The sequence below is a fragment of the Diorhabda carinulata genome, chromosome X (genome assembly GCF_026250575.1).
Source record: "Diorhabda carinulata isolate Delta chromosome X, icDioCari1.1, whole genome shotgun sequence".
Taxonomy (NCBI): Eukaryota; Metazoa; Arthropoda; class Insecta; order Coleoptera; family Chrysomelidae; genus Diorhabda; species Diorhabda carinulata.
Genome location: NC_079472.1, coordinates 67,425,373 through 67,452,366, shown reverse-complemented (window position 1 = coordinate 67,452,366; position 26,994 = coordinate 67,425,373). Strand labels below are relative to the sequence as shown.

The 26,994-nt window shown below is 33.1% G+C and overlaps 1 protein-coding gene across 1 annotated transcript in view; it reads left to right on the top strand.

The window, feature by feature from the left end:
• The window catches only part of LOC130900584 (uncharacterized), a 45,725-nt gene extending 21,715 nt beyond the window's left edge, over nt 1-24,010 (top strand). The window contains exons 12-20 of the mRNA XM_057811282.1: nt 1,535-1,672; nt 2,844-2,984; nt 5,469-5,802; nt 6,200-6,402; nt 15,629-15,773; nt 18,899-19,074; nt 20,349-20,481; nt 22,945-23,098; nt 23,805-24,010. Of these exons, the coding sequence (XP_057667265.1) occupies nt 1,535-1,672; nt 2,844-2,984; nt 5,469-5,802; nt 6,200-6,402; nt 15,629-15,773; nt 18,899-19,074; nt 20,349-20,481; nt 22,945-23,098; nt 23,805-23,988 (1,608 nt within the window). The 3' untranslated portion in view covers nt 23,989-24,010. The remainder of the gene's footprint in view (nt 1-1,534; nt 1,673-2,843; nt 2,985-5,468; nt 5,803-6,199; nt 6,403-15,628; nt 15,774-18,898; nt 19,075-20,348; nt 20,482-22,944; nt 23,099-23,804) is intronic.
• Nucleotides 24,011-26,994: the final 2,984 nt, after the last annotated feature.

The following is a 26,994-nucleotide window of genomic DNA, read 5'->3' as shown; positions in this document are numbered from 1 at the left end:
TTATTATTATAATTCTATCCAGGTATCTTTTGGTTAATTGGGACGTCTTTGTTATTTTGTTCAAGAAGCTTTTGTTCTCCTACAATATCTGTAGCTGCAGAGGGTGAAATATCATCATCATAAAAGCATTAACATCCACAGGACAGACTCCAGTTCTTCTAAATCCATTGATCACCGTTAACATTCATGGCAGCTCTTATATACACAGCACTAAACACCCAGATAGTAGGTTTTATGCCATTTCCCTACCTACTCTTCATAACTGCTTCCACTGCCTCGTGCATAGTTTAGAATTACAAGATTTTTTCCAAGTGAATCGTACTCATTTAACAGAAGAAGTACATAGGACTCTTTTGAAACATTGGAATACTTTACAAATTCATTGAACCAATTGAAGAATCAGTTCATATCAATACATTCCTCATCATTTAGCTCTATTCAACATTCAGGTACCAATTCATCTAAAAAGCTTTGTTCTATTCGTTTCTTGGATAAATTGATACGGGAAACATGTAGGCGTTCGCCACCGATAAACACATTTTTACTGTAACTAATTCTCTCCTCTTCCATGACATCAAGACATCTATTTGTCGTTTCCTTTTTCCTGTAATAATTTTAGACACTCCCTTGGGATTCACAGTTACTCCAGTTCCGTCCATGCTATATCTCTTTTCTGGGTGTTAAGTGGTATTCCTCAAATAATTCTTCAGGAAGTACAAAAAACTTTTCACAGAAAACTGTTCAATCCTCTTGCCCGCAATCCTGATTCTTAAAGTGAGTTCTGAATTTCGCTTAAGAAATCGGGTGAAAAATGTTAGTTACTGGTCTCAAGTATGCATTTATTTGGATAAAACATTGAGTAAACTAGAGATGATTTTCATATAACGCAACAAAAGGTGAACTGGACATATTCTGTGACAGAAATACACAAAGATTGCCCATGGTAATTTTCTACTAGATGCTTATAAAGATAATATAAACTCATTCGCTATTTTCAATTTAAATAACTTCCGAAATAACCACGAAAGTTCGTATTCAAGAAATTTTGATAATTCAAGTTCTTGATCATGGCGAACCTACTCCAGAACGACTAGGAAGATGTGTCAAGTGAGATAAAAAGAAAAAACGTTCCACTAGAAATTATTGTATCGAATTCAATATTTCTCCGTGTTTACAATATTAAACCATTGAACCATTGAAACCATTGAAAGTGCATGGGAGAATTAATTTTTTTTAATTTTACTACAATAGTTGTTTACACTGTATAATTCCCAAATACTAAGTTGAAGAATGTTAATATTATAAAATTATTCGAAAAGTTACTTTTTAATAAAAAAATATTTCATTGTTTTGAAATAATTGAAAACCAAACTCTGTCTACAGCGACCACTCGTTTTTCAATATAAAACAGGGCTCCTGTAGGCTTAATAAGTTTTTTCGTTTTCCCTCAATACTAATATTCACATATAATTGTACTTATTGGTGCTTAAATTATAATCATTTTTTCAAATTACGATATTCGTTTTTCTAACAGTTAGCAGTGGATCTAATAGTCGATATTTCCAATGGGAAAATTGAAGGTTACTTAAGAACTAGTCCCAATGAAGTGAACTTTCGAGCTTTCCAAGGAATTCCTTATGCCAAACCACCAACGGGTGCTCTGAGATTTCAGGTAAGTTATGAAAATTCTGAAATGTAAATTAAAGAATAAATTAGTAAAAAGAAATAATCTGTATGCATGAGAAAAATATTCGATTGAGTATATTATTATCTAGAGATAATTATTTTTGAATATTCAGAGGCAAAAAATCTTGCATATATTGGAAATAATCTGTTTGTGTGTTGTCCTAGAATTTTGATTGTGATCTCTCTTGTCTGACGGAACAACAATATCGATACACATTTTGATAAATACAGGAAAGAATGTGAAATAGCCACGCTCGTCAATACTCGTTACTAGATGATGGTAGTAGGGATTAGTACGGTCCCTCGGGCAGGTAGACTTGACTACTATTGTCAATTCTATTGTGTCTGTTAGATATTGAAGAGCACTGCGTGGGTACCTACTTCCATTGTTTTTACTGGATACCGAGATAGAATATATATTTTATTCTGAGGTACGATATTTAGTACTTTGATTATGTACCGTATTAATTCATCATGCGCATATTACCCCCTTTATCATCCGAATACTTACTCGTTTTAACTTCGTACCTTTCGTTCGTTTCTCGACATTCACTCCTTTTCATTTTCCAAACTGTGAATATTGATTTTTATTATCTGTACCAGTGTATTCAAATGACAAGAAATATTCAGGAATGGTTCTAATACATGATGGTATAGATATTTCCAGAGCGATAATTCTTGAGTGGAGACACTATCAGATTTCCGCAGATGTTCAGTGTATCTTTTTTTGTGATATCTAAAAGATAGTAACATGGTATTTTGTGATAATTTGATATACGAGGTGTTTCAAAAAAGGTGATGTCTACGATAAATAGAAAACTGGAAAATATTTTGGGTTTGCTCAGTAAAACATTTTCGTAATACCATCCATATACAAAATAAAGGCGCTTAAGAAAAAATACACATTTTTTACGACTGTCCTTTCTTGTAATGTTTGACAAAAATCAATTCTAACCGGTAGATCGTCTGGCAAGAGCTCTTGGACTTGTCTGTAATGATTAGGATGTAGCTGTTGCTCCACCTTGAACAATATACGCTTTTATAAATGAAAATGTTTTCCCCAAATTCTTAGTTATTAGATTACATTAGATGATATTATCTCAGGAACTATTAATATAAAATTTGAGTAGATGGTAGATGACATATTTCTGTTTAAGGCTCCTGTTCCTGCGGAAAATTGGCATGGAATTCTAGACACAAAAAAGGATGGTAATCGATGTTTTTCAGTTGCTAAAGATACTGATGATGAAAGTGAAGACTGTCTATTTATCAATGTATATACGCCAATCTTAACTCAAGTAAGTTTGGGTCAGAAATTATAAGCAAAATCTTGAAAACACTGAAAACACACTTGTCATATCATTTTCATTTCTACATTAAACAGGTATTGGAGCAATATATCAACAATTAATGTTCTCATTTATAAATTATCTGGAAATAACGAGACAAAATCAAAACTCCTAGCGTTTTTACATCATTGAGATTTTCATTTCCATTTAGGTTTAGATCAGACATTTTGTATCATTCCAGTGTCATAACCATACTTGCTGAAGTGGTTAAATTTTGATCAATGAACTCTAGACTTTTAGTTGGGTACAGATTGGGATTGGTATAATCCATTGATTGACTTAACATTTGAAGAGCTGTGTCTGAAAGGGAAAGTGTGTGAGGCTATTATACGTTTATAAAGCTAAAAATATCATTTAGGTGACACGTGTTATAGTCCAAATCAGATTAAATCATCTTTGCTTGAACAAAATATTCTAAAGTCAACTTCAACAACATGGTATTGGGCTGTACTAAAGAAACCAGCTATTCCAAGGAAGACTAAGTTTAGAATTGTAATAGAACTCCGTAAATGGATAAAGTAGTTGTCGTAATTATTTCAGTAAATTAGATTTAGCAAGCGGAATTCTTTTAATCTAGATGAATCTGAAGGATAAATAAAAAACAGTTGTTAGGGTTAAAAAAGATTATCATGAATACAGTACGTACTGATGGGTTGCAGAAGAAACAACTTATTATGTTATTGGTGATGTTTTCATTGAAAAAGTTATCAACTATTGAAGGAAACCAATTTTAAATTACAATAAAATGAATGTGAATTGTTTCGAAAACAGTTAGCGTACTTAGATCATGCAGTAACTATACTATGTAAAAATTCATTAATAATATGGGAAAAAGTTATTTAACCACCGCTATATTAGTTTGAAGATTAAAAAATTATATATAACACTGATTGAAAGTCATGGTTTGATACATATAAAAACTGTTAAGAAACTAAACCATCATCGAGTCCAGATTATAATAGAGACTAAGAGTCGCCTGGTAATTATCAGTTGAAAAAAACTATAAAAAAAGATTGCTAGGAATATCGTATTAAATTAGAAATTATTATTCACTATAACCAGTTAAGTGGCTTATGAATTCAGAGAAATCAAACTTTAACAAATTTAATTATGAGATTAAATAAATGTGGGATAGCCAAAGACTTAGTTCAAGATCTTTTAGAGCTAGAAATCAAAGATAATGAGCGATTACAATGAAATTCTGTTTATTTACTTTTATTTACTTCTAATACTCACAATTCTAAATGACTATAAAGATTCATTCTCTTGCTCCGCCTGTATTTATGAAGGGTGTTTCTATATTCGGCCGACAAAGCTCTACCACGACAGAGAGATATCAATAAATGATTCATTTTCATATAGGTAGGAATACGAACTCTAACTCTTATGGAGCCTGGTGGCTGGAGATATACGGTGTTCAAAATTTTTAATTAAAATCAAAAATTTGCCACAAATCAAGAGCGTCAAATTTCTTGACCAATATACTCCTTAATAAAGTAATCATTTTATCCTGATATTTTTACGCCATTGGAGCAAAGTCCCTCTTTAAAGTTGTTTTAAATTGCCTAATTATTTTTAGTTGAAAAACTGATAACCTTTTTTATAGCTAAAATGAACGGTGTGGTAGAAATTTGCCTCTAAACAAAAGTCTGCAAGTATTTAAGTATGTAATTTACAAATTAATTAATTATTCACTTAATTTCGAATTATTGAGCGTAAGTAATCTCAATTTCAAACAAAAATGTATTTCAATAATAACAAATTTGGCAATGAAAATAATAATAGCACAAAATATTAGACAACACACGTGGTTTCAGCACGATGGGGCATCCGTTCATTTTGCTGCAGCGGCAAGAAATTACTTAATCAGACATTTTAGAGAAAATGGAATGGTCGGGGTGGACCCAATTGTTGGCCTCCAAGATCACCTGACTTAAATCCTAGCGATTTTTTTATATAGGGCTATATGAAGTCCAGAATGTATTCGTACAATGCTAGACTACTATTCGCTCTAGTAGCTGCTGGTGCTTTCATGCCACACTGCAAATATTTTTTTAGGAAGTTATTCTAATTTGTGGGGTTTTTGTTATTCAATATCTTCTACTGCCACCTCTTGTGCTTTTGTATTTGTGATATCTTATAATATACCGGTAGAAGTTTTGTTCATTTTAGCAGAAATATTTAAGACCTTCTCTTTCACGTTTGCAGAAACAGGTGAAATATTCTGAACGACAGCAGCAACTGAACAAGAAATTATGCCAACTTTCTCAACTCAACTCTCAGTCTTCCTACTAGCTCAATTTAGTTTCCAGATATTTCTAGTTTAGCTTGTGATTCCCTCCTAATGAAAGCTACTAATCGTGGCCCTGTACATACTAACTAGAAGCCATAAAATCATTGTATATATAAAAAATCTATTTTTAATTCCCACAGACAAACACCACCCTTCTGCCGGTAATGGTATATTTATTTGGAGGTGGTTTTAGAGACGGTGCTTCGAATTACAATGTATATGGTCCAGATTATCTCATAGAACAAGATGTTATTATGGTATCTCTAAATTATCGAGTAGGTCCTTTTGGGTTCCTATCCACTGCAGATGAAGTTATTCCTGGAAACAATGGACTCAAAGATCAATTGCTAGCTTTAAAATGGGTACAACAGAATATTCGAGTGTTTGGAGGAGATCCTAATAAAGTAATTTTATTTGGACAAAGTGCTGGTGCCGCATCGGTTGGGCTCCATATTTTGAGCAAACAATCAGCAGGTAACTAAAATAGTCTATAGAGCGAAGCAGGACTCTGTGGCTCCTTATGATTAAACTTGCTATTATCAGAAATCGGTTTATTTTTGATTAATTAATGTGGACACAAGCGGTTAAAGCCATTTCCACCACTCATTGTATTGACAATAAATAGATTGAAATATTTTGTCATCAATTTAATTTGTGACATGCTTTACCATTAAGGATAAATATCCTAATAGATATCTATGGAAATGCTCAATACAGTATAAAAAGTGAACAATAGTTTCTTACTTATGTAAATTGTCGCTTTATTCTGCTTCTGAATCATAATAATGTGATTCAACTTGACCTTATATTCAGATAACTGTAATGAAAGTGTGGATAAATTATATTCTTCTTGGATTTCCATCCGTTTCAGGTCTATTTAGAGGAGGAATTTGTGAAAGCGGTTCAGGTATCAGTAATTGGGCGTATTTGCCAGATCCAACACCATACGGTTATGAATTAGCTTCTCTCATAGATAAAAATGTCAACATTACAACAAGCTCAGAACTTCTAGAATACTTGCAAAGTGTTCCTGCAAAAGCAATAGATATAGCTTCTACGCAAACCACAATCGTAGTAAGTATTTTCTAGATAGGAGTTTTCCCATCATAGTGGGAGTAAACATCACGCGATCGCTAGTGACGGCTGGACAAGTGAGTGAGGCGCACGGACGTTTTGTTTATTTTAAGACCAAAAAGTAAAAACGTCATTAATCGAAAGTTTTCGTCTGCATTAGTCAAATGTTATTTGCTTTTAATCAGGTAAGTGTTAATCTTCCATATAATTGTCGTACTTCTGATATGTAGAGAGGTTCTGGGTATAATTCTCACGGTGTTTTTTTAACCTCACTTTTATTTTGAAATTCTGGGTTGGGGTTAGTTGAGCATAGTTGCTCAACTTACCCCATGATTCAAACAACTAAACTAATAAATGTTTTATTTTTTATTAGGATGCGGACTTACAAGAGTAAAAATACAAGATGTTCGTACACTACTGAAGATTTAAAAAATGCTGCAAAGGCCGTGAACGATGAAGGTAAAAGTGTTAATGCCACCGTCATCAAACGGATGACTTTGACAAGATATTTGAAAAAATTAAATGAAGGTGGCGATTCATCCATGGGCTTTGCAACACCGAGACAAGTATTTTCTTCTACACAGGAAGATTCACTGAAAAAATACTTGCTACAAATGGCATCACTCTTCTACGGATATTCTTCAAAAGATGTCCGTCACCTTGCCTACGAATGTGCTAATAAATTTGAAATTGAAATTCCACCCAGCTGGACTGCAAATGAGATGGTCGGAAAAGAATGCCTCACGATGTTTTTAATACGAAATCCGGAGCTATACATACGAAAACCAGAACCCACCAGCCTTGCTAGGGCAAGTTTTCTTTGAGAAATTATCGGAAGTAATGGATAGATATGGATTTCCAGCCGCAGACATTTGGAATATAGATGAGACAGGAGTATCTACTGTGCTGAAGCCAAATAAAATTGTAGCTGCCAAAGGTAAACGCAACGTCGGCGCAATGACTTCTGGAGAACGAGGGACTAACGTTACAGTGGTAACTGCTGTATCTGCTCTTAGAAATGCTGTACCTGCTATGTTTGCATTTCTGAAAAAACAGTTGAAGACACACTTTCTTAATGGTGGTCCCCCTGAATGTATAGGAGCAGGCAATGCCAGTGGATGGGTTACGACGAATAATTCTATCAGTGTATGCAACATTTTATAAAACATGTGAAACCGTTCATGGAGTGTTGAATAATCACTCCTCTCACTTGAACGTGAATACACTAACTTTAGCCAAAGAGAATAAAGAGAATGGAGTTGTAATGCTGTCCTTTCCACCGCATTGTAGCCATAAGTTACAACCGTTGGCTGTGTCAGTTTTTAGACCGTTCAAAAAGTATTGCGCTGCTGCTCAAGATGCATGGCTACGTAACAACAAATTTCAGAGCACCCTGTGATGTCCAGCATTGAATCTAATCCCACTCCTTCAGCCTCCACAAGCCAATTTGGACCCGAACCAAGCAATAAAGAAAATGAGTCGGTCAACCTAATACAAGTATTTTCCCCGGAAATTGTAAGACCATTCCCAAAGGCTGGTCCTAGAAAAGTAGGTACAACTGACAGAAGAAAGAGGAAAGCTGCAATACTAACTGACACACCTGAAAAGAACGCCCTAGAAGAACAATAAAATAAAACCACAAAAAAAGTTAAGAAAACAAAGAAGAACATGGATAAGAAAAAGAAAAAGGGTGTCTGTGAAAAAATACTCCAGTCGAGTGATGAAAGTGACAATGGGTATTATTCCTGTCTGATTTGTTGTGAAGACTATGCTGAAAGTTTACCAGGAGAAACTTGGATCCAGTGTCAAGCTTGCAGGGAATGGGCTCATACAAAATGTGTTCCAGGTGCTGATCTTACTTTCGTTTGTGTCAATTGCAATAGTGACAACGACGATTAAGTTGTCTTAAGATCTTATTAATATATATTTTCAAATATTCAAGTCTAATTTCAAATAGAAAGACTGAATTTAATCCTAAAGTCAGTCTTAAGATTCGTTGATGTGTTGTTTATTCTATTTTCAGTTAATTACGTAAAGAAAATTACTTTAAGTTTTGTTGTTCTGTCACTAAGACAATTACCATTAAGCTCCAAAGATTAATTATTATTTTTAAGATATAAGCTAAGTATATGAGTAATAATATAAAAAAACAAGTCTGATTTTAAACAGAAAGACTGAATCTAATGGTGAAGTTATTCCTAAGATACGTTATTGTTTTGTTGATTCTACTTTTGGTTAATTATTCAAAGAAAATTACTATAAAATTTGTTTTCTATGTCACTAAAAGACTATAAATAAAGAACTGACTGTTAAACACTTATATTATTTCATCACTAGTCAACATCGAATCTATGGTTTCATTATATTTTCTTAGTGCTCAACTTGCCCCATACCTTTGCTCAACTTACCTCACCTATGGGGTACATTGAGCGTACTTGACTTTCTGAATTAAAACAGCCGTAGCTCTTAAATTTTACTTATTACAAAAAAATACTATTGACACTTTTGTTAAGCGATAAACAACAAATCCATCAATCCATAACAATTTATTGAGACTTATCGTTGAGGAGCTACATCCGTTTAAGTAAAAATTTGCTCAACTAGCCCCGCCCTACTCTAGTTAAATGTCTTTTTAGAGTGTTTTGTGCAGTTTAAATTGTTCAGGACCACCTATTTGTTATAGACATGTACACGTATTTGATTATTGACTTTTAATTCTCTTATCTATTACTTAATCGTATTGGCTGAAGTTCTCATTGAGTGTAGTAGTAACAACTCCAGTTGGCACCCGTCCCGTGACTAGTTGCAGTCTATCCTGTTGGTTAGAATGAAGTATAATTAAATTTTAATTGTCCCATTTGCTTATATTTTGTTGGTGAAAATATATTAAAGTTAGTCCACTTTGGTGTTTCGTTGCCACGTTCCCAATAAGAAACCGCTCATAATATAGCTGACAAAGACTTCTTTACAATTCAAATATATATATATATATATATACTAGCTGACCCGGCCACGCGTTGCTGTGGCTGAAGTTTTTGTTATATTACATTATAGTAAACAATCTAAGAGGAACGATAAAAGAACATCAGACACGGAGTCCACTATGCTTATTTACACAGATGGTATTTGAAAAAAAAAAATGGTGATCTCCTTATTTGACTTTCTACTACTATAACCCTTTAGTACAATGAAATTATTTACGAACAAAGACGAAAATGTTGATGGTGGTATACAAATTCACTGGATTGAGATTTGAAGGGGAAGTACGTTGAACACAATTAATTAAAATGTTCTTACACTTGATATTAAGCAGAAATCAATACAAAATAAAAATTTATCAGATTTATTATTTCCATTTAATTTTATAACAAATAAGTATATTACAGTATAATACAGTAAATAACATGTGACGCTTAAACATCATGAATGAGGTAGGCAAGGCAGACAGTCTTAAACTTTTAAACATTAATGTCTCTTTTTTTGAATTATAAATACTTTCAATTTCAATTTAATTTAACACCAATCGGTGCACAATGTTTTTGGTTAACCTGTCTTTAGCTAACACAAATAGATTCGACGGTTTCCCAACACGTGAACACGCAACATATAGTTGCCCATGAGAAAAACATGGATTTTCCAAATCTAAACCACAAATGGACATTGTTTGACCTTGAGATTTATTTATAGACATGGCGAAAGCTAAACGAATTGGAAACTGTAGCCTTTTGAAGGGTATGGTAGAATCTGATGGTATCATCGGAATACGTGGCAGCAAAACCACTTTTCCTTTAAACTTCCCAGCCAAAATGGTTGCTTCAAGAATGTTACCGGTGATCTTTTTGATGACCAAACGCGTACCGTTACATAATTGAGGCGGATTCAAATTACGGAGGAGAATAATAGGGGAACCAATCTTTAATCGAAGATTATGTGGTGGCATTCCAGGTATATCTAATGAATTTAAAAATTCAATCGGAAAATTTACACTTTCATTTTCATCAACAACAGTATCGATTGATTTAAAAGACATCAGATCGCCTGGTAACAACTGTTGTATCTGGAAGTTAATTTCGTCAACATCAACGTTTTTGGCTGCCAAAATCGCCCGTTGACTGAGCCATTCATGATTCAAATAATTATTCTGTATATCCGGGAAAATACTCTGAATCAATTCATTTTTATCCTGAACAACAGTGCAAAAATTGTCTGGTAGTTTAATGCATTGCGTATTTGGTTGCAGTTCTATTTTACCGTTCCCAATATCTAGTAGTTGTTCGGAAAATATTTGTGCTGATGGATCATTTTGCAATTGTACTCGCATATTTATGGTCAATCGAAGTGTTTCAACACTTCGCCATAAGAATGATTGTTTCAAACATGCATTAATCTCATCCGCGAAAGTTGAGCGAGGTATAACCGGTAAGGTCTGCCGGAAGTCACCAGACAAAAGTAAGATAACACCACCGAAAAGTCTATTATTGCTGTTTAAATCTTGCATAGTTCTGTTTAATGCTTCAAGTGAATATTTGTGTGCCATTGTGCACTCATCCCAAATTATTATAGAACTCTTTCGCAACACTGCAGCTATTCCACTATTCTTTTTGATGTTACACATTGCATCTGGTTTATTATGAACGTCCAATGGCAGCTTGAATGTTGAATGTGCTGTTCGCCCACCATCCAGTAAAGTAGCCGCAATGCCTGACGATGCTACTGCTAATGCGATTTTTTGTTGCGACCGTATTTTGGCAAGAATCAACGATATTAAAAATGTCTTACCGGTTCCACCGGGTGCATCCAAGAAAAAAAAACCGCCTTGTTCAGCAGCAACAGCCAGCATAATCCGATCATAAATAATTTTTTGTTCTGCTGTCAGTAATGGTTCACTGTTCATGATAATTGTTGCTAAACTTCCATGGTCATATTGCTTTTCTCGTTGTAAATCGGTATTGACTAAGTCGGTGGCTGGACGATTAGGTGATGGCATACCATAATGATTAAGTGGTAAATTTGAAATAAGAACACATAAATCCTCGATCAAGACCAATGCTTCATTGTACATCTCTGGTGTATAATCTATGTTTTGGCATTGATTTGTTTGTCTAATTCGGTGCAAGATGTCTTCTGTCATACAATTTTTATATTTTTCCCACAAAGTTTGTGCTTGCGAGGGATAACATGTCGTCAAAATAATTGCAAACAACTGACGAATGTTATTCGGTGTTGATGTCAACGCAGCATCAGCAAGCGTTAAGTCCCAATGGTTATCGTCTTCTAGCAATTGCAGTTCACGACATGCATCCTGGTATGTATTGAATACTCGACCATTAATTGTTCGTAAAAATTCAAAAGACGTTGGTCCGGGAACATTCACCAATAACAAACGTAAATAGAAGCACTCACGTTGCTTTGGATGTACCGTGTAAAGTCTCCCCAATGTCTTAGCTTTGAATATGCCTGTAATGGAAGGATGTGGTTTTCCTTGTTTCCGTGGCTCCCATTTTTTACTGGATTTGTTCCATGTGAAGTAACGTGGAACATCACCATACACCAATGTCTTCGCGAATTGGCCAAAAACATCAGGTTTTTGACACAATGTAAAAAATTCAGTTAGAGTCGTTTTCGGAGCTTCGAACGCTCTTTGGAGAACATTTTCTCCAGTAAAGTATACACGTTGACCGTTTTCAAGATGTATTGCCAGATGTTGGACAGCAGGATCTCTTTCGTGGATGGGAAAGCTGAGAATATGCCAAATAGCTTCATTGCTGCTAATGTATCTGCCCATTTGGTATCGTGCTATTTCGTCATTTTTATTTATGTTTTGTACTTCAAATATGGCCAAATCACTGCCTTTGTTTACATATTTACAAATATACTTAATTGATTTAACAGAACTGCAAAGCTCAACATTGATATGAGCTTTGTAAGTTTTTGAAAGTAGTGGTGAGTATGGTACCACCCACTGATTATCAAACTCAACTTGATTTGGAAAGTTCGGCAGTCGCATTGTAAATGTGTGGCCACCATTCTCAGTACTTCTGCGGCGATACATTGGATAACCATCAATATCCGTGATCGTGTCATTCGTATGCGGCTTTGGGAAGTTTTTTTTACATTTTCCATTTTCCATGCACGGTGACGTCATGTTGAAAGCACCGCATGGCCCATGGATCATGTGTTTGGTGACAATATCAAATAATTCTTGATCAATTAATGGGTCTGGAATTTCGGCTGAAATTATTTGATCGATTTCTTCAGGACGGATTCTATCTTTAAGCCAAACCAAAATGTGGGCATGAGGCAAACCTCGCTTTTGCCACTCTATCGTATACAGCCAACAACGTGTGATACCAAAAATTGAATATTTAACAATAAAATCAATTAAGGATTTCAATTTTTGTTTAAACACCCGTGCAGTTAAATCATGACGATGAATGGCTTGTTGTCCTGGCAATAGTAAAGTTTGTATCTCTTCCCAATTCGGATTACATGTGAATGTAATAAATAAATCCGGTCGGCCGTAATGACGTACGTAAGTCATCGCATCTTGTATGTATTCCTGCATGTTCCGTGGGCTGCCGATGTAGCTTGAAGGTAAAATGAAAGCATTACCGATGTCATTGGGATTTAAATTTCCATCGATGTTTCCAGCAACAGCATCTCGTAAGTGAATATATTCTTCCGATCGTAGTTTCGCCTGGTTGAATCGAAGGAATCGCAAGCGTTCGCTTTCGACCTTAGCATACATATCAACAATGTATTGATGGAACAGCTGACGATATCGAAGGATATAATTGTCTTGATGTTGTCTAACCATTATTCGGTGTGCGTAGTAGTTCATTGAGCTAACTTTTTTATTTCTGTAATCACCTAAAAAAATAAAAAATAAAATGCAATACGAAATTAAAATCTATACATACAGTAAGAAAATAAATAGATAATTGTCAAATTTACCGGTATTTGGATCATACTGTTTGATATTGAGGTGATATTCATCTTGTCCTTGCCAAAATATTAATGGATATTGTAGTGCATCATATGAACGGTGTAGATCCGAAATCGTACTGACAGTGTTGTCTCGCCGTGTAATTTTTATAGATCTTTCGTCAACTGGATCACCAACCATGATAACAGCAACCTCATCAACAGTTGGAGCGTTGAATCTACCAGCATGTTCACCTAATGGTACTTTGTCGGCTTTAATGACGATTTGATAATTGTCATTTTGCAGTCGTGGCGAAACTCTTTTGATCAATTGAATTAGTTGATTGTGATCTTCTAAAAAATTTTCCAATAATATCACAATTGCTCTTTCCTCTGCTTGTTCAATAAAATTATACAGGCACCGAGTCGTCACGCGCTCTTCACAATCGCCCATAAAATAAATTTGAAGAAATTTCGGATTGTTATCAGGCATTGGCATCAGTGATCCGATTTTATGGTACACCTGGCCTTGAATTTTGAATGAAGTTTCAAAATTACGTCCATCGGATGCACGATCGCAAATTTTAGTTGCCCCAAATGACGTCATTTGGAAGCAAGAATTAAATTTGCGTATCTTACGCAAAAATAATTTGGAATCATCTGAATTGCCAGTAAGAAGGGATAATAAAGGCTCCGGCGGAGCGGGTAGAGGTGACAGCACAACTTTTCCTGATGCGCAGCACATGCCGGCTGCTTCATTCCGAAATTTCAATGCCTGACAATATTGACATACTTTATCCATTCCACCGATAGCAATTTTTGAATGCGCTGAGTAGTTAATATCTGGTGCATATTCAAAGGCAAGCCGAACGAATGATGCACGTGTTAATGAGCGGCTGATCCGTTGCCTTTGTCGATCTAGTACTCGTACTGTAGCTATGTTTCGTTCTCGTGCCGCTCTTGTTCTCGTAATATTCTGTCGCAGACGTTCGTCACGCTGTTCTTGAGATTCTTGTGCACGACTTTCTGCAGTCCTGATTCTTTGAGCTGCATTTCTTGTTTCGATTTGTTCTGGTAATTGCTGAGCTCTTTCAACACGTTTGCGTCGTGCCTCTCTGGTGCACGCGTTATTCAGTTTAGATTTTTTCGGTGGCATTTGACATTATTAATTTTAACAGATAATTTTGACTGTCAAATAATAATGTCAAATGCCACCGAAAAAATCTAACCTCAACAACACGTTTGCGTCGTGCCTCTCTGGTGCACGCGTTGTTGAGGTTAGATTTTTTCGGTGGCATTTGACATTATTAATTTTAACAGATAATTTTGACTGTCAAATAATAACAGACGAATAATTAGCAATAAATTAAAATTGCGACTATAATTTGAGATTTAAACTATCCTATCTCTCAAGTTGGATCGAACTGCACATGGTGTGCAAATTTTATTATAATCGGTTAAGTGGTTTAGGAGTCCATTGAGGACAAACATTGTGACACGAGATTTATATATATTAAGATATATATATATATATATATACACTTGAATAAACATTCGAGCTACGACAGAAAAACAACATAAGGGTGAACGTACGAGAATTTTAGGGGAATTAATTGCAAGAAAAACGGAAGAAAGTAATAAATGTGCATTTAAGTTAAGAATTTGCTAGCGTGAACAATGAAGAACATAAACTGTTATGATTTGAACATAAATATAGATGAGACCAAAGAAAACAGGGATCAATGTTGCTGATACCATCCCATTTGCTGGCACAGATTTGTGGCAGAAAGTAATAATTTCGTTAATAATAAAAAATAATAATATATCAGCAGACTCACCATTATCATGAAGAAAAATAGATAGAAATAGATTTTTTGATGGAATATGCGCTGAAGTGTTTACAAAATTATTTCATTTAACAATAAGCAAATCATAAACCTCTTAAATATGATTGTTTCACAACACAGTCTACCAATCAATGAAATGAACAGTTTCACTTCAACTTTATTAATTTTAAGAATTTATTGTTAAGTAATTAATAAAATTCAAAACCACCGAAAATGTTAATTAATTATTGTGAGTAAAATTTTAGTATTTTTATACATTTATACGCGTATTTATTTATATTTATATTGTATTTGACCATAATTTCAGTCTCCGATGATGAATACATAAGTATTCGAAAGCTCGGAAAATATATTAAAGTTAGTCCACTTTTGGTGTTTCATTGCCACGTTCCCAATAAGATATCGCTCATAATATAGCTGGCAATGTACTGAAATGATTTATGTATTGATTTTAGACGAAACCACGTCCATTTATTGAAGTTGAACACGAAGGTGCCTTTTTAACAAAAAACTTTTATGAAAGTCTGAAAAATGGTGATATTAATCGCGTTCCTCTATTGATTGGAGCAAATTCAGAAGAGTACATTTCTCTTGCCGCAGGTATGCAGTATTGTCAAAAAATTGTTACAATTTGTAGACGAAAGCTTGTAAAAACTAAAAAACAAAACAAAGTAGTATTCAAGTTTAAGTGGGATTTGAGGTTACCTGGAGATAACTTCACATGATCCATTAATCATCGCTCCCAGAGAATGAAATTAATATTTTGCAATATCAGCAAATGTCTCTTATAATCGATCTCAAGACACGTTCTTCATAAAATTAATCAGATAGCATATAGAACGATAGTAATTTTTGAATCAGTATAAATACCGAAACTTATTTATTTATGCCATGCTTCTAAATTACATCAACCGTTTTTAAAAATAATTTCCGTATACTGTAATACTATAATTAAGTTACCAAAGTGAACAGGAATCTATTTATTCTAGAGCAAATATAAAAAATAATACAATAACTACTAGACGTCAAACTGTATACGAGGTCTGGCAATTAAATAACGATACTGCGCACCTAGAGAGCGCCCTAGACGGGTTGGGTAAAAAACAAGTAGTGCTTTAAGTATCTAGATATCTTGTCTATGCACGTCCCAAAACATGTTTCCGTCACTATTATAGTATTTGCGCAGTAGCGGTTTGAAACGAACGTGTTTTTTTCTCGTACCGAAAACCATATGTGACGAAAAACAGGAGCAACATATCAATCTCAAATTTCTCGTTAAATTGGAAAAAACTCCGACTGAGTGCTATAAATTGTTGCAAGAGGCCTATGTGGACAATTCTCTATATCGTGTGCGTGTTTTTGAGTGGGGTAAGCATTTTAGTGATAACCGAGAGAGCACAGAAGATGACCAATGTCCAGGTCGCTCTGTGGTTGTTTCAATTCCGAGAACAGTGATCAAAATTAACCAAATTGTGCGTACAGGTCATCGAATAAGCATTCGGATGATTGCTGAGGCTGTAAACGCCAATGAAAAAACGGTTAGAAAAATTTTACACGAGGAATAACACCTGACAAAAGTCTATGCAAAGTTGGTGCAAAAGAAGACTTCTAGCACTTCTTCGATCAATGGAAAAAACGTATGTATAGGTGTGTGGCGAGAGAAGGGGAGTATATTGAAGGGGAGCGTCTCGTTATTTAATAACCAGACTTCGTATTTATGTATAGTACGTTCCAAACAGATATTCCAAGGTTGAATCAATATCATGGTGGAACACTAAACCTTTTCGATTCGTCAATTTTATTCGATTGATTTATCCAGTTCGATTAATTTGACAGTAAACATCAGAATTGATTGTTTGGTTTCTTGGAAGCAGTTCGAAAAACAAAATACCGTCGTAATAAAACCAAATTTAACGGCATGAGCTTTTTTGTTGTTTTTCATGTTTCGATGTGGTTTCTACTGGTTCATCGTGTTTGCTCCATGATCGTTTACGAACTATATTACTGTGCAGAATCCTGTGATGATTCTTTTCAATAAAGGGTCGGTTTCATTTCGTTCCAGATGCATATCGCAAATTTTGATTCTTTATGTTGGATTAATTTCTTTCAATTCGTGAGATTTCCAAATATTAAGTATCTTAAATAGCAGAGGACATTTTAAGTGTTTTTTAATTATTGTGTGCGATACTTGTAGCCTCTTCGCAACCTCTCGAACACTTATATGATGATCCTTTTCAATTACGACTTTAATTTGGTCATCATCAACTTCAGTAGGCCGACCAGAACGTTCCTCAGCTTTGAGGGAAAAATCTTCAGAAAGGAATTTTCTATACCAAGTCGAACATGTGCGCTCTGTGCGCTTTGTTGAGCAATTAGCACCATAAACACAGCAGCTTTCTCTACTTCACCTTATCAATAAATAGTAACACGTTATTATTATAATTAAAGAATTATCATGTTACTATTAATATTTCTATCATGAAAAGATTACAACTAATGAATTATCCCCACTCAATCATTTTCGTTAGAACAAATAGCATTATCGTGATGTATTTGAATCAATTTATCATCGACAGGGTTCTGTGAAAGCTGGGATTTTATTATTTCGTTCTGATTTGAGAAGTGAATGAGATTTCTGAACAATTTTTGCTTGATTCCGGTTACATCCTGAGAATAAAAATTAAGCTTTACAACTCAAAGAAATAATACTTTACACCAACTGTTAGCCATTCATCGGGGTTTATAATGAAAATACATTTATTTCGTAAGATCAAATATACAAATATTCCAATGTTAAATATGTTACCAGCGTCCAAAACAAACAAATTTCTTATAAATGCGAACTAATACATTTTTCATCATACTTAAAATTTTATCATAAAGTATAAATGAAAATGGTTGGCTTTGCAATGAGGACATATCTAAGGCTGGAACAATCTTCTATATCTTATCACTGTTCTGTTATGTATATAATTGAGATATTTATATACATACTAAAAAATGAGAGTATATTTTAGTTCTGATTAGATGCACTAGAACCGTGTGGAAAGTTATCGAATAGGTAGTGAATATATAATTGTAATGAGTTGTAGAAAACATAATTCATCAATATATTGTAGTTGTTCTAAATCTAGAATTGATTTACGTAAGACCAAAATATTTCGATAATTGGAAAACAAATTGGAAATTTTTTTAATGCTATAAAAAATGAACCACGGAGTAGCACCAAACAAGAAAGTTATTACACAATACTCAAACTTTTAAGCAGATTCAAATATGACAAAAGAAATATTTTAGAAATGTTACGAAAAAATTGGGAATCTGTCAAAGATCGTTCTCATTATTTTATATGTGTCTCAATATCCGTATTTCCATTGTTTGATTATTGTCTGATTACTAGTGGATGTTTTTCTTTTAATCTGCTCTCAAAGTATCCAATATCTTTTGTCCGTAATTTATAGTTGTCATTGACAAGAATTAGATTGAATTAATTCCACTTCCAACATATTTGTTGAATAATATATTGATATTGTTTGAAGGACTTTTCTACTGGGAAACGACGTGTTGATCCAGATGAGCTAAATTTAAATCAATCAAATTCAATTAAAAAAATCGAAATAATTATAAATATATTCTATTTAAAAAATTACCATTAATATTAATTCTATATATATGCTATATTTATTATAAAAAAAAAATATTTAGTCAATTAGTCGATTTTATAGATATGGCTTCATTGAAAACAACAGCAGCTGCATATGATCAAGATTTGAAAACGTTGGTCCTCACAAATATGAATATAGTGAATGAATCAAAACTACTAGAGGTTGGAAAAATCATTAAAGGATTTTATCTCAGTTCTAATGAAAGTTTTGAAGATAATTTAGGCCTGGCTATTGCAGTAAGTATTCATAAAATATGTAATCTTCTCAGAATTTTAGATAATTTTGCTTAGAATGATATTCAATTTAGCACGAGACAGATATGGACAGAGACAATTTATTGTATTCGTGTATTATATTCGATTATATCATAACATAAGTGGTCGATTCATATACACCATTCGAAATAATTTTCTTCCTACTTGAGTCTGGTAAGTCTGCATGTTGAGAAATATTCACATTTTCGAAACAGCCACAATAAAATAGTATTATGTTTTTCCACAAATTCAATTTTTCTTTATTTTGCTTATTATTATATGCAATTGTGCAAAATGACGTATTATAGAAATATACACTGAATATTTTGAATGTTGAATCCACGCCTCGCTTTTACAATAATTAATACAATTTAAAACCATCGCAAATATTAATTAATAATTGAAAGTAAATTTTATTATTGTTATACATTTATACGTATTTTTATATTGTACTTGACGATAATTTCAGTCCCCGACTATGAATACATTAGTATTCGAAAGCTTGGAAAATATATCAAATTCCTCTTACCCCATTATCTAATTATTCGAAAAATATGGAATTTCAAAAATCAAAATTCCTATTGTATATGTATATTTATTTCGTATCTAATTCAAAACACAAGTAAAAAATTCTTATCATAAAAAACTTCAATTTACAATCGAAATAGAACAAAATAATAAAATCAATTATCTTGATGTCACATTATATAAAATTAACAATAACATGAGAGCAGAATGGTACACAAAACCAACATGGTCATCAAGATACTCAAACTTCAATTCGTGTCATCCTATGTCACAAAAAAGATCATCGAAAATAAATTTGGCTAATAGATCTATCCAACTATCAGATCCTGAACTTAGATGCTTAGCTATTTATTCGACAAGCAAAAACTGCAATTGTTGTTTTTATATGATTAGTTCTATAAATGGACTGTATTTAACTCGGTTTTTACTTTTCTTTCGTTTCGTTGACTATTGATGTTTTGTTTCCAAATGAAACTCGATAGCAGACATTAAAGAACGTTGATTGATGTTAACTATACGTTCAAAGGATTGCAGCTCTTTCTCTCGACTCCATAATAGGAAATATTTATACATTAACTTATCAGAATCTGTTAATAAAACAAGATAGGGATATGTTAAAGGACTCAAATTTGTAATCAAATATTCATAGTTTGAACAGGAATTCCACCAAATGTCAGTTACAAAATTTATTATATCATATTTTAAGATTTATTTCATCATCATTTCAGTATAATTCTGAGAGCCACTTCTTCAATCCTAGTGTCAGACACGCAGAATTACAATCGCAATATACAGACGTTTATCTTTATCAATTTTCCTATGCAGGTGTAATGGGAAAGAATTACAACATAACATTACCAGGTAAATTTTAAAAAATTAGTATGTTTATAGATATATGATAAATTGAACATTATTTCATTAGACAGGTGAAATATTTAGGAATACCTGAGTGAAATAACTAAATAGGAGAAAGAATCAACTTGTTTGACAATTTTTGTATTTCATTACATTTTTGTTGGGTATGATCGATAAAGTAGGTCAAGTTGAACTAAAAATGCCGTTTTAATCAATTATCGGAACAAATCAAAAAATGTATAAACATGAAAATTTTTAATTTTTCATATTTTGTTCTCCAAACACGGAGTCTGACATACAATTAAGCACTAAGTACATGTAGATTTCCAATATAATATTTATCTAATTAACAAATAATATTATGTACTAAAGTATCATTTATCATAACGAAATAAAAAAATATTACGGTTTGAGTTTTACAGTGAAAAATTCTAAATTATACTCACAAAATGAATAAATATGGATCAGTCTCATTATATGGTGGGAAAATTTTGTATTTTTATCCTTTTCATCGTTTCTACTGGAGTTTCGCGCAGAATTCACCAACAAAAATCGGCAAGCATTGCAGCTTACCATTTCTCACTGTAGCCTTTTCTAATCTGTATTATATCCTGATGATACCTTTCACTATGTTCATCTGATACAGCTCTAAGATTTTCAGGATAGAAATATAAAAGCGATTCCAAAAATTGAAGCTCCCGAATGATTTGTCAGTAGTTTTCAGCTTTTGTAGCTGTAGCTGTAGCAAAAGCTCTTTTTTTCTTCTTTGCTCAACTTCGAATCAAAAACTTCGTTTTTTATAAGCTCACGTATCTGCAGACATACTAAAAAATTTTGTTTTAAGATATTGAAAACCAGGTAGGTATACTTCCAGGTTTGTATATTTTTCCTTCATGTTCGTAGCATGTGCAATAGACAAAGATGAGTATTTATTACCATTACGGAGTAGAACGGCTTTTAAACTTATTTTTGTAGCATCAATCATTTACTAGAATCTTTTGGAAAACTTAAAGTTCTTAAAGAGCCCCTTCAGCATCGTTTCCATGTACCAAATCATCTTCTTTGGAAAAGTTACTTGAAAAATCTTCTTACCTCATACGAAAATATGGAATTCAAGTACTTTTATGCAATAGATCCAAGTAATTGCGCCTTAGATTTAAAAGTCCCAAATCACTTAGAACATCATTTGAGTTACCTTGTTCAAGTAAATGAAGATGTACCGGCAGCAAGAAAACTTGATTGAGATTGTAGACCAGAAATATTCTTATTTTCCATCTTCTCATCAAATGGTAGAACAGGAGATGAAGTGCCTTCACCACGAGGAATTGGTCTCTTCGAAGTTGAGACGTTCGGGTAGACAATCTTATCTCTATTTTTTTTTTTTTTTTGAGAATCCTCGTGTTGATGTCATGCAGAAATAACAATCATTTCCATGATTCTGAGCTTCTCATCAAATCATTGGCATTGTAAACGGCATGGATTTATGATTTCCTTCAAGCCAATCTCTCAAAGTTCTCGGGCAGCTGTTGCAGCATACTTGTGGCAACCAACCCTTATCTCTCTCATCGATAGAAAATCCAAAATATAGATTATAAGTTGTTTTAACAAGATCTGTCATGACATATTAGAAACTCAAAACCAATATAGAGAACATGTACTTACCAAAACTTACCAAAATATTTGATACATAATTTAAACAATTATAAGTTTTCACTCAACTGTTGTAATTTACTACCATGAAAATCATCTTCGGCACTTCCCTTATGTCTTACAATTCGCTAAAACTTATTTAGTACGTATATACACTGTTTCTAACATTGGCGCGTGAAAAAATTTCAAAAAAAACCCAAATTTTTGAAATTAAAAGAAAAATCATATCGAAAAAACTAGAGATGGAAAGAATCGTTAGAGGATTTGAATGGTTATATTTATGAAAAAATTTATTAGAGAAGAGGATTTCATAGCAGACCAGTTCAACTGGGGAGCAAGCAAGACAAAAATTATACTGACGGTATGACTTCATGACGAAGGGTATAGACAGAAAGCGATGGAAGACATCGTATATTGAATTCTATAGCCATCTCCATCTGTAATAATATTTTAATATATTTCTTGTCATTGCAATATAGAAAATTACCTCAAACATTAAGAGAATCATTTCGGTCGATTCTTCTAGAACTTGATGGCAAAAATTTCCGCGCGTGTGTGAATGAAAATGACTGGGAAGCAAGTTCATCAATCACAGAATTTTTTAATGGTTCTATCTAAATATTTGAATATTCCGAAATATGATGTTTATATAAAGGCGTTGTAATTATATATCTTGGAAGGTTCATTTCTCGAAGAGCATAAAGAATATAATCTCTTCTAAATCCGTAATTATATGAAACAAAATTTCGATAGAGATTTTCCAAAACCCAATATTCTTGTTTCGTGTACGTTTTCGCTAATTATAATTTATTTTTATAGGTGCTGAAAAAGACACACATGGAGAAGAATTGTTCTATTACTTTAAGAGAAAATTAAGCGGCTACGATAATTCCAATTTAACTCAATTCTCTGAAAATGATGTGACCACTCATAAGAGAATGGTCAAACTATGGACCAACTTCGCAAAATATTTGTAAATATAATTTTTATTATATTTATTATACTCATAACGTCAAATATCACAAAACTGCATTAAATTATATAAGTTGAATAAGTTCTCTAGTCTCGAAATTCTGGGATTATTTCCTTTTGATATTCTGCAATAACCCAACTTTGGAATCACAATTATTAAATTGATATTTTAATCCGACTGCAATAATTATCTGCTTCTTCAAGTTCAGTTTAAACTGGTCTCTTTATAAAGGGATTATCTTGCAGGATTTCATCCCAAATTTATCATTAAAGATATCTCTCACTATTGAAACCTAAATATGAATCTGAAATTTAAATTCTCAATAAATTCCAACAAATATTATCCCCACGGAACATTATTTACGAGTATATTTGGAAAAACTCATTAGGGAAGTTATCATTAAAAAAAAAAATAACGAACATTCAGGTTGAGGTTGTTCAAAAATTTCAAAGGTTCACTTGCAGCTTTGCAAGAAAAGCTATGATCCTTGTTTCGTTAGATCGTGTAATTAGAATTTATTTTCGCAGCAGACGGGAATGGAATAAAGACCTTCCTATCAAAAATTCGGTGCTATATCTAAAAACTTGCCTCCCATAATTGGGATTCCTATTACTTGATAGTTGAAGTAGTCTCATATATTGTATGTCTTTATACTCATGTTACGATAAATTGACAATACTATTGTAAAAATAAAATATTTTCACAGGAATCCGACACCACAAGCAGATAGTCTCTTGGAAAATTTAATTTGGCCTAAAGTGAATCCGTCGAACATACAATATGTGAATATAGACACCGACCTAACAATTGAGAACAATATAAAACACGGAAGATATATAATGTGGAGAGATTTATTTGAAAAAGAAGCCATATCGCCTGTGGTATTTTGAATATTTCCACACTTGTACCTAGTAGATTAAAATATATATATATATAGAAATATGTTGTCCTTTATTAGAATATTACCTGCAATAAATGGAAATGATAAAATAAACTGTTTTGAAACGGTTCTACCACATCGATACATAAAGTGGTATTAGTACGTGTAGAGAGCTCACAAATACGAATCAAAAATTGATGCTTACAGTATAAAAAAAAATTTTTTTGATGAATAAAATGCTGTGGTTATGAAACAGATAGGTGGCAATAATAATTATTGTATATTGTCACATTTCGTTTTGATTGTTATGAGTATTTTCACAATCGTTTGTAGAAAACGATGATTCAGTAAAAGAGATTGTAGGACAACTAAAAATAAAATGGAAAAGGTGATGTAACACCGTCACCCCTTACCCCTATCGATCAACTAGAAATAAAGTATTTTTCATCATATCTGGAAATATAAATCGATAATAAAAAAATTATTTCGTATAAATTTCATTTGAATAAGATATGTTCAGTGAATTAAAATATATCAGTTCTAATCATTCTCATTAATAGATAGATATTTGACTACATTTTGTGTACCTATGAATTAATAATAGTAGCAACTTTAAATTGATTTGGTTTATACGTCCCACGAAAAGACAAAATTTTATATGAAACATAAAATCAATAAAGATTTTCAAAAAAACCAAACATTCACATATTGCTAAAAAATATTTTCAAATGAAAATATAAATTTATTTACAACATGACAGTAGAATCCGGTTAAAAAGTAAATGGGCCAGCCTAAGGAATATCACAACTCACAAGAAGCCCATTTTCGTCTGAAGACCGCCCAGTTATATGCGATTGGTTTGCCGTCATAGGAGTAGACGTTTGTTTTTACAGCTACTAGCTTTTACCCGCGGCTTCGCTCGCACCGAATCCATTAAATAAGTATCAGAAATCATTATAATAGAAAAGAACGAACTCTGTAGCTATATTAGAACCTGAGATATAGATCTTTGAATGTAGAAAAATTGCCAAAAACCTACAAAAATCCAAAACTCCACGTTGAATGTCCGCGCCTAGCTCCTCTCCAACTCAACCGATTTAAGTGTTCAAAAACTCAAAAGAAAGAAGGTATTTCAGCGAGTGTTCTTAAACCAAAACAAATTCTGTAGCTATATTAGAACCTGAGATATAGATCTTTGAATGTAGAAAAATTGCCAAAAACCTACAAAAATCCATAACTCCACATCACATTGAATGTCCACGCGCCTAGCTCCTCTCCAACTCAACCGATTTAAGTGTCCAAAAACTCAAAAGAAAGAAGTTGTTTCAGCGAGTGTTCTTAAACCAAAACGAATTCTGTAGCTATATTAGAACCTGAGATATAGATCTTTGAATGTAGAAAAATTCCCAAAAACCTACAAAAATCCAAAACTCCACATTGAATGTCCGCGCCTAGCTCCTCTCCAACTCAACCGATTTAAGTGTTCAAAAACTTAAAAGAAAGAAGTTGTTTCAGCGAGTGTTCTTAAACCAAAACGAATTCTGTAGCTATATTAGAACCTGAGATATAGATCTTTGAATGTAGAAAAATTCCCAAAAACCTACAAAAATCCAAAACTCGACATTGAATGTCCGCGCCTAGCTCCTCTCCAACTCAACCGATTTAAGTGTTCAAAAACTTAAAAGAAAGAGGCTGTTTCAGCGAGTGTTCTTAAATCAAAACGAACTCTGTAGCTATATTAGAACCTGAGATATAGATCTTTGAATGTAGAAAAATTCCCAAAAACCTACAAAAATCCAAAACTCGACATTGAATGTCCGCGCCTAGCTCCTCCCCAACTCAACCGATTTAAGTGTTCAAAAACTAAAAAGAAAGAAGATATTTCAGCGAGTGTTCGTAAACCAAAACAAACTCTGTAGCTATATTAGAACCTGAGATATAGATCTTTGAATGTAGAAAAATTGCCAAAAACCTACAAAAATCCATAACTCCACATTGAATGTCCGCGCCTAGCTCCTCTTCAACTCAACCGATTTAAGTGTTCGAAAACTCAAAAGAAAGAAGGTGTTTCAGCGAGTGTTCTTAAGCCAAAACGAAGTCTCTATCTTGAATATAACCTGAGATATTGAGGATAGAACGTGTGTATGTGAAAAACTCCTATAAGTAATGTACAGGGGGAAATCGCATTTGAGTATAAACCTTGAGAATGGTGAAAATTATATAAAATCCTATGGTTGATGGCTAATCTGTGCATCAATACCTTTCATTGAAAAAAAAATTAAATAAATCGTTTGGGGAGAACGCCTGAACGGACTCGGAATGGAAATCATCAATTTTTTTAATATATATGAGATTGATACAATTCTATTTAAAATTGGAGGTTATAAATTGTAGATATTTCAAGTGCCAGATAATTGGTCTTGTACTAAAATAACGCACTTGTAACTATTATGTTAAAACTGTGTATACGGTTTTTCATTATATTTTGACATCGTTAATATTGAAGATGGAAAAATGTTTTTTAATGAAGTTTCAATAATTTTCATCATAGTTTTTCGAAAACTTTCACAAAAGCTGCCAAATGTCATTCCAAGTGTCAAATTTTGACATCAACTTTCTTAACTCAAATGAAACAACAAGTATTTTTCATTTTGTTTGCCGGAAAAACCTGCCTTTTTTCGAAAATATGAAACTTTTTTTATCCCATCTGAAAGTAGACACATTCGCGCTCCGTTCAGCAAATTTCCGCCAAAGGTTGTCGGCGGTCCCTACTTATAACCTATAAATGACCGTTTAAAGTTGACATACATCTGTCCTATGCATCGAAAAACACGAAAAATTATGAAAAAAGGTGAAAATGGCCGATTCAAATAGATTTTTTTACTATCAAGAGATCTGTTAGGGATATAAACATTTCAGGGAATTCCAAAATTCACTTTTCACATACTTTTGAGGAATTTTTATCCAATATAAAAACCAAAGCTGCCCAGTTTTTTGGATGTTTTTAAATGTAATT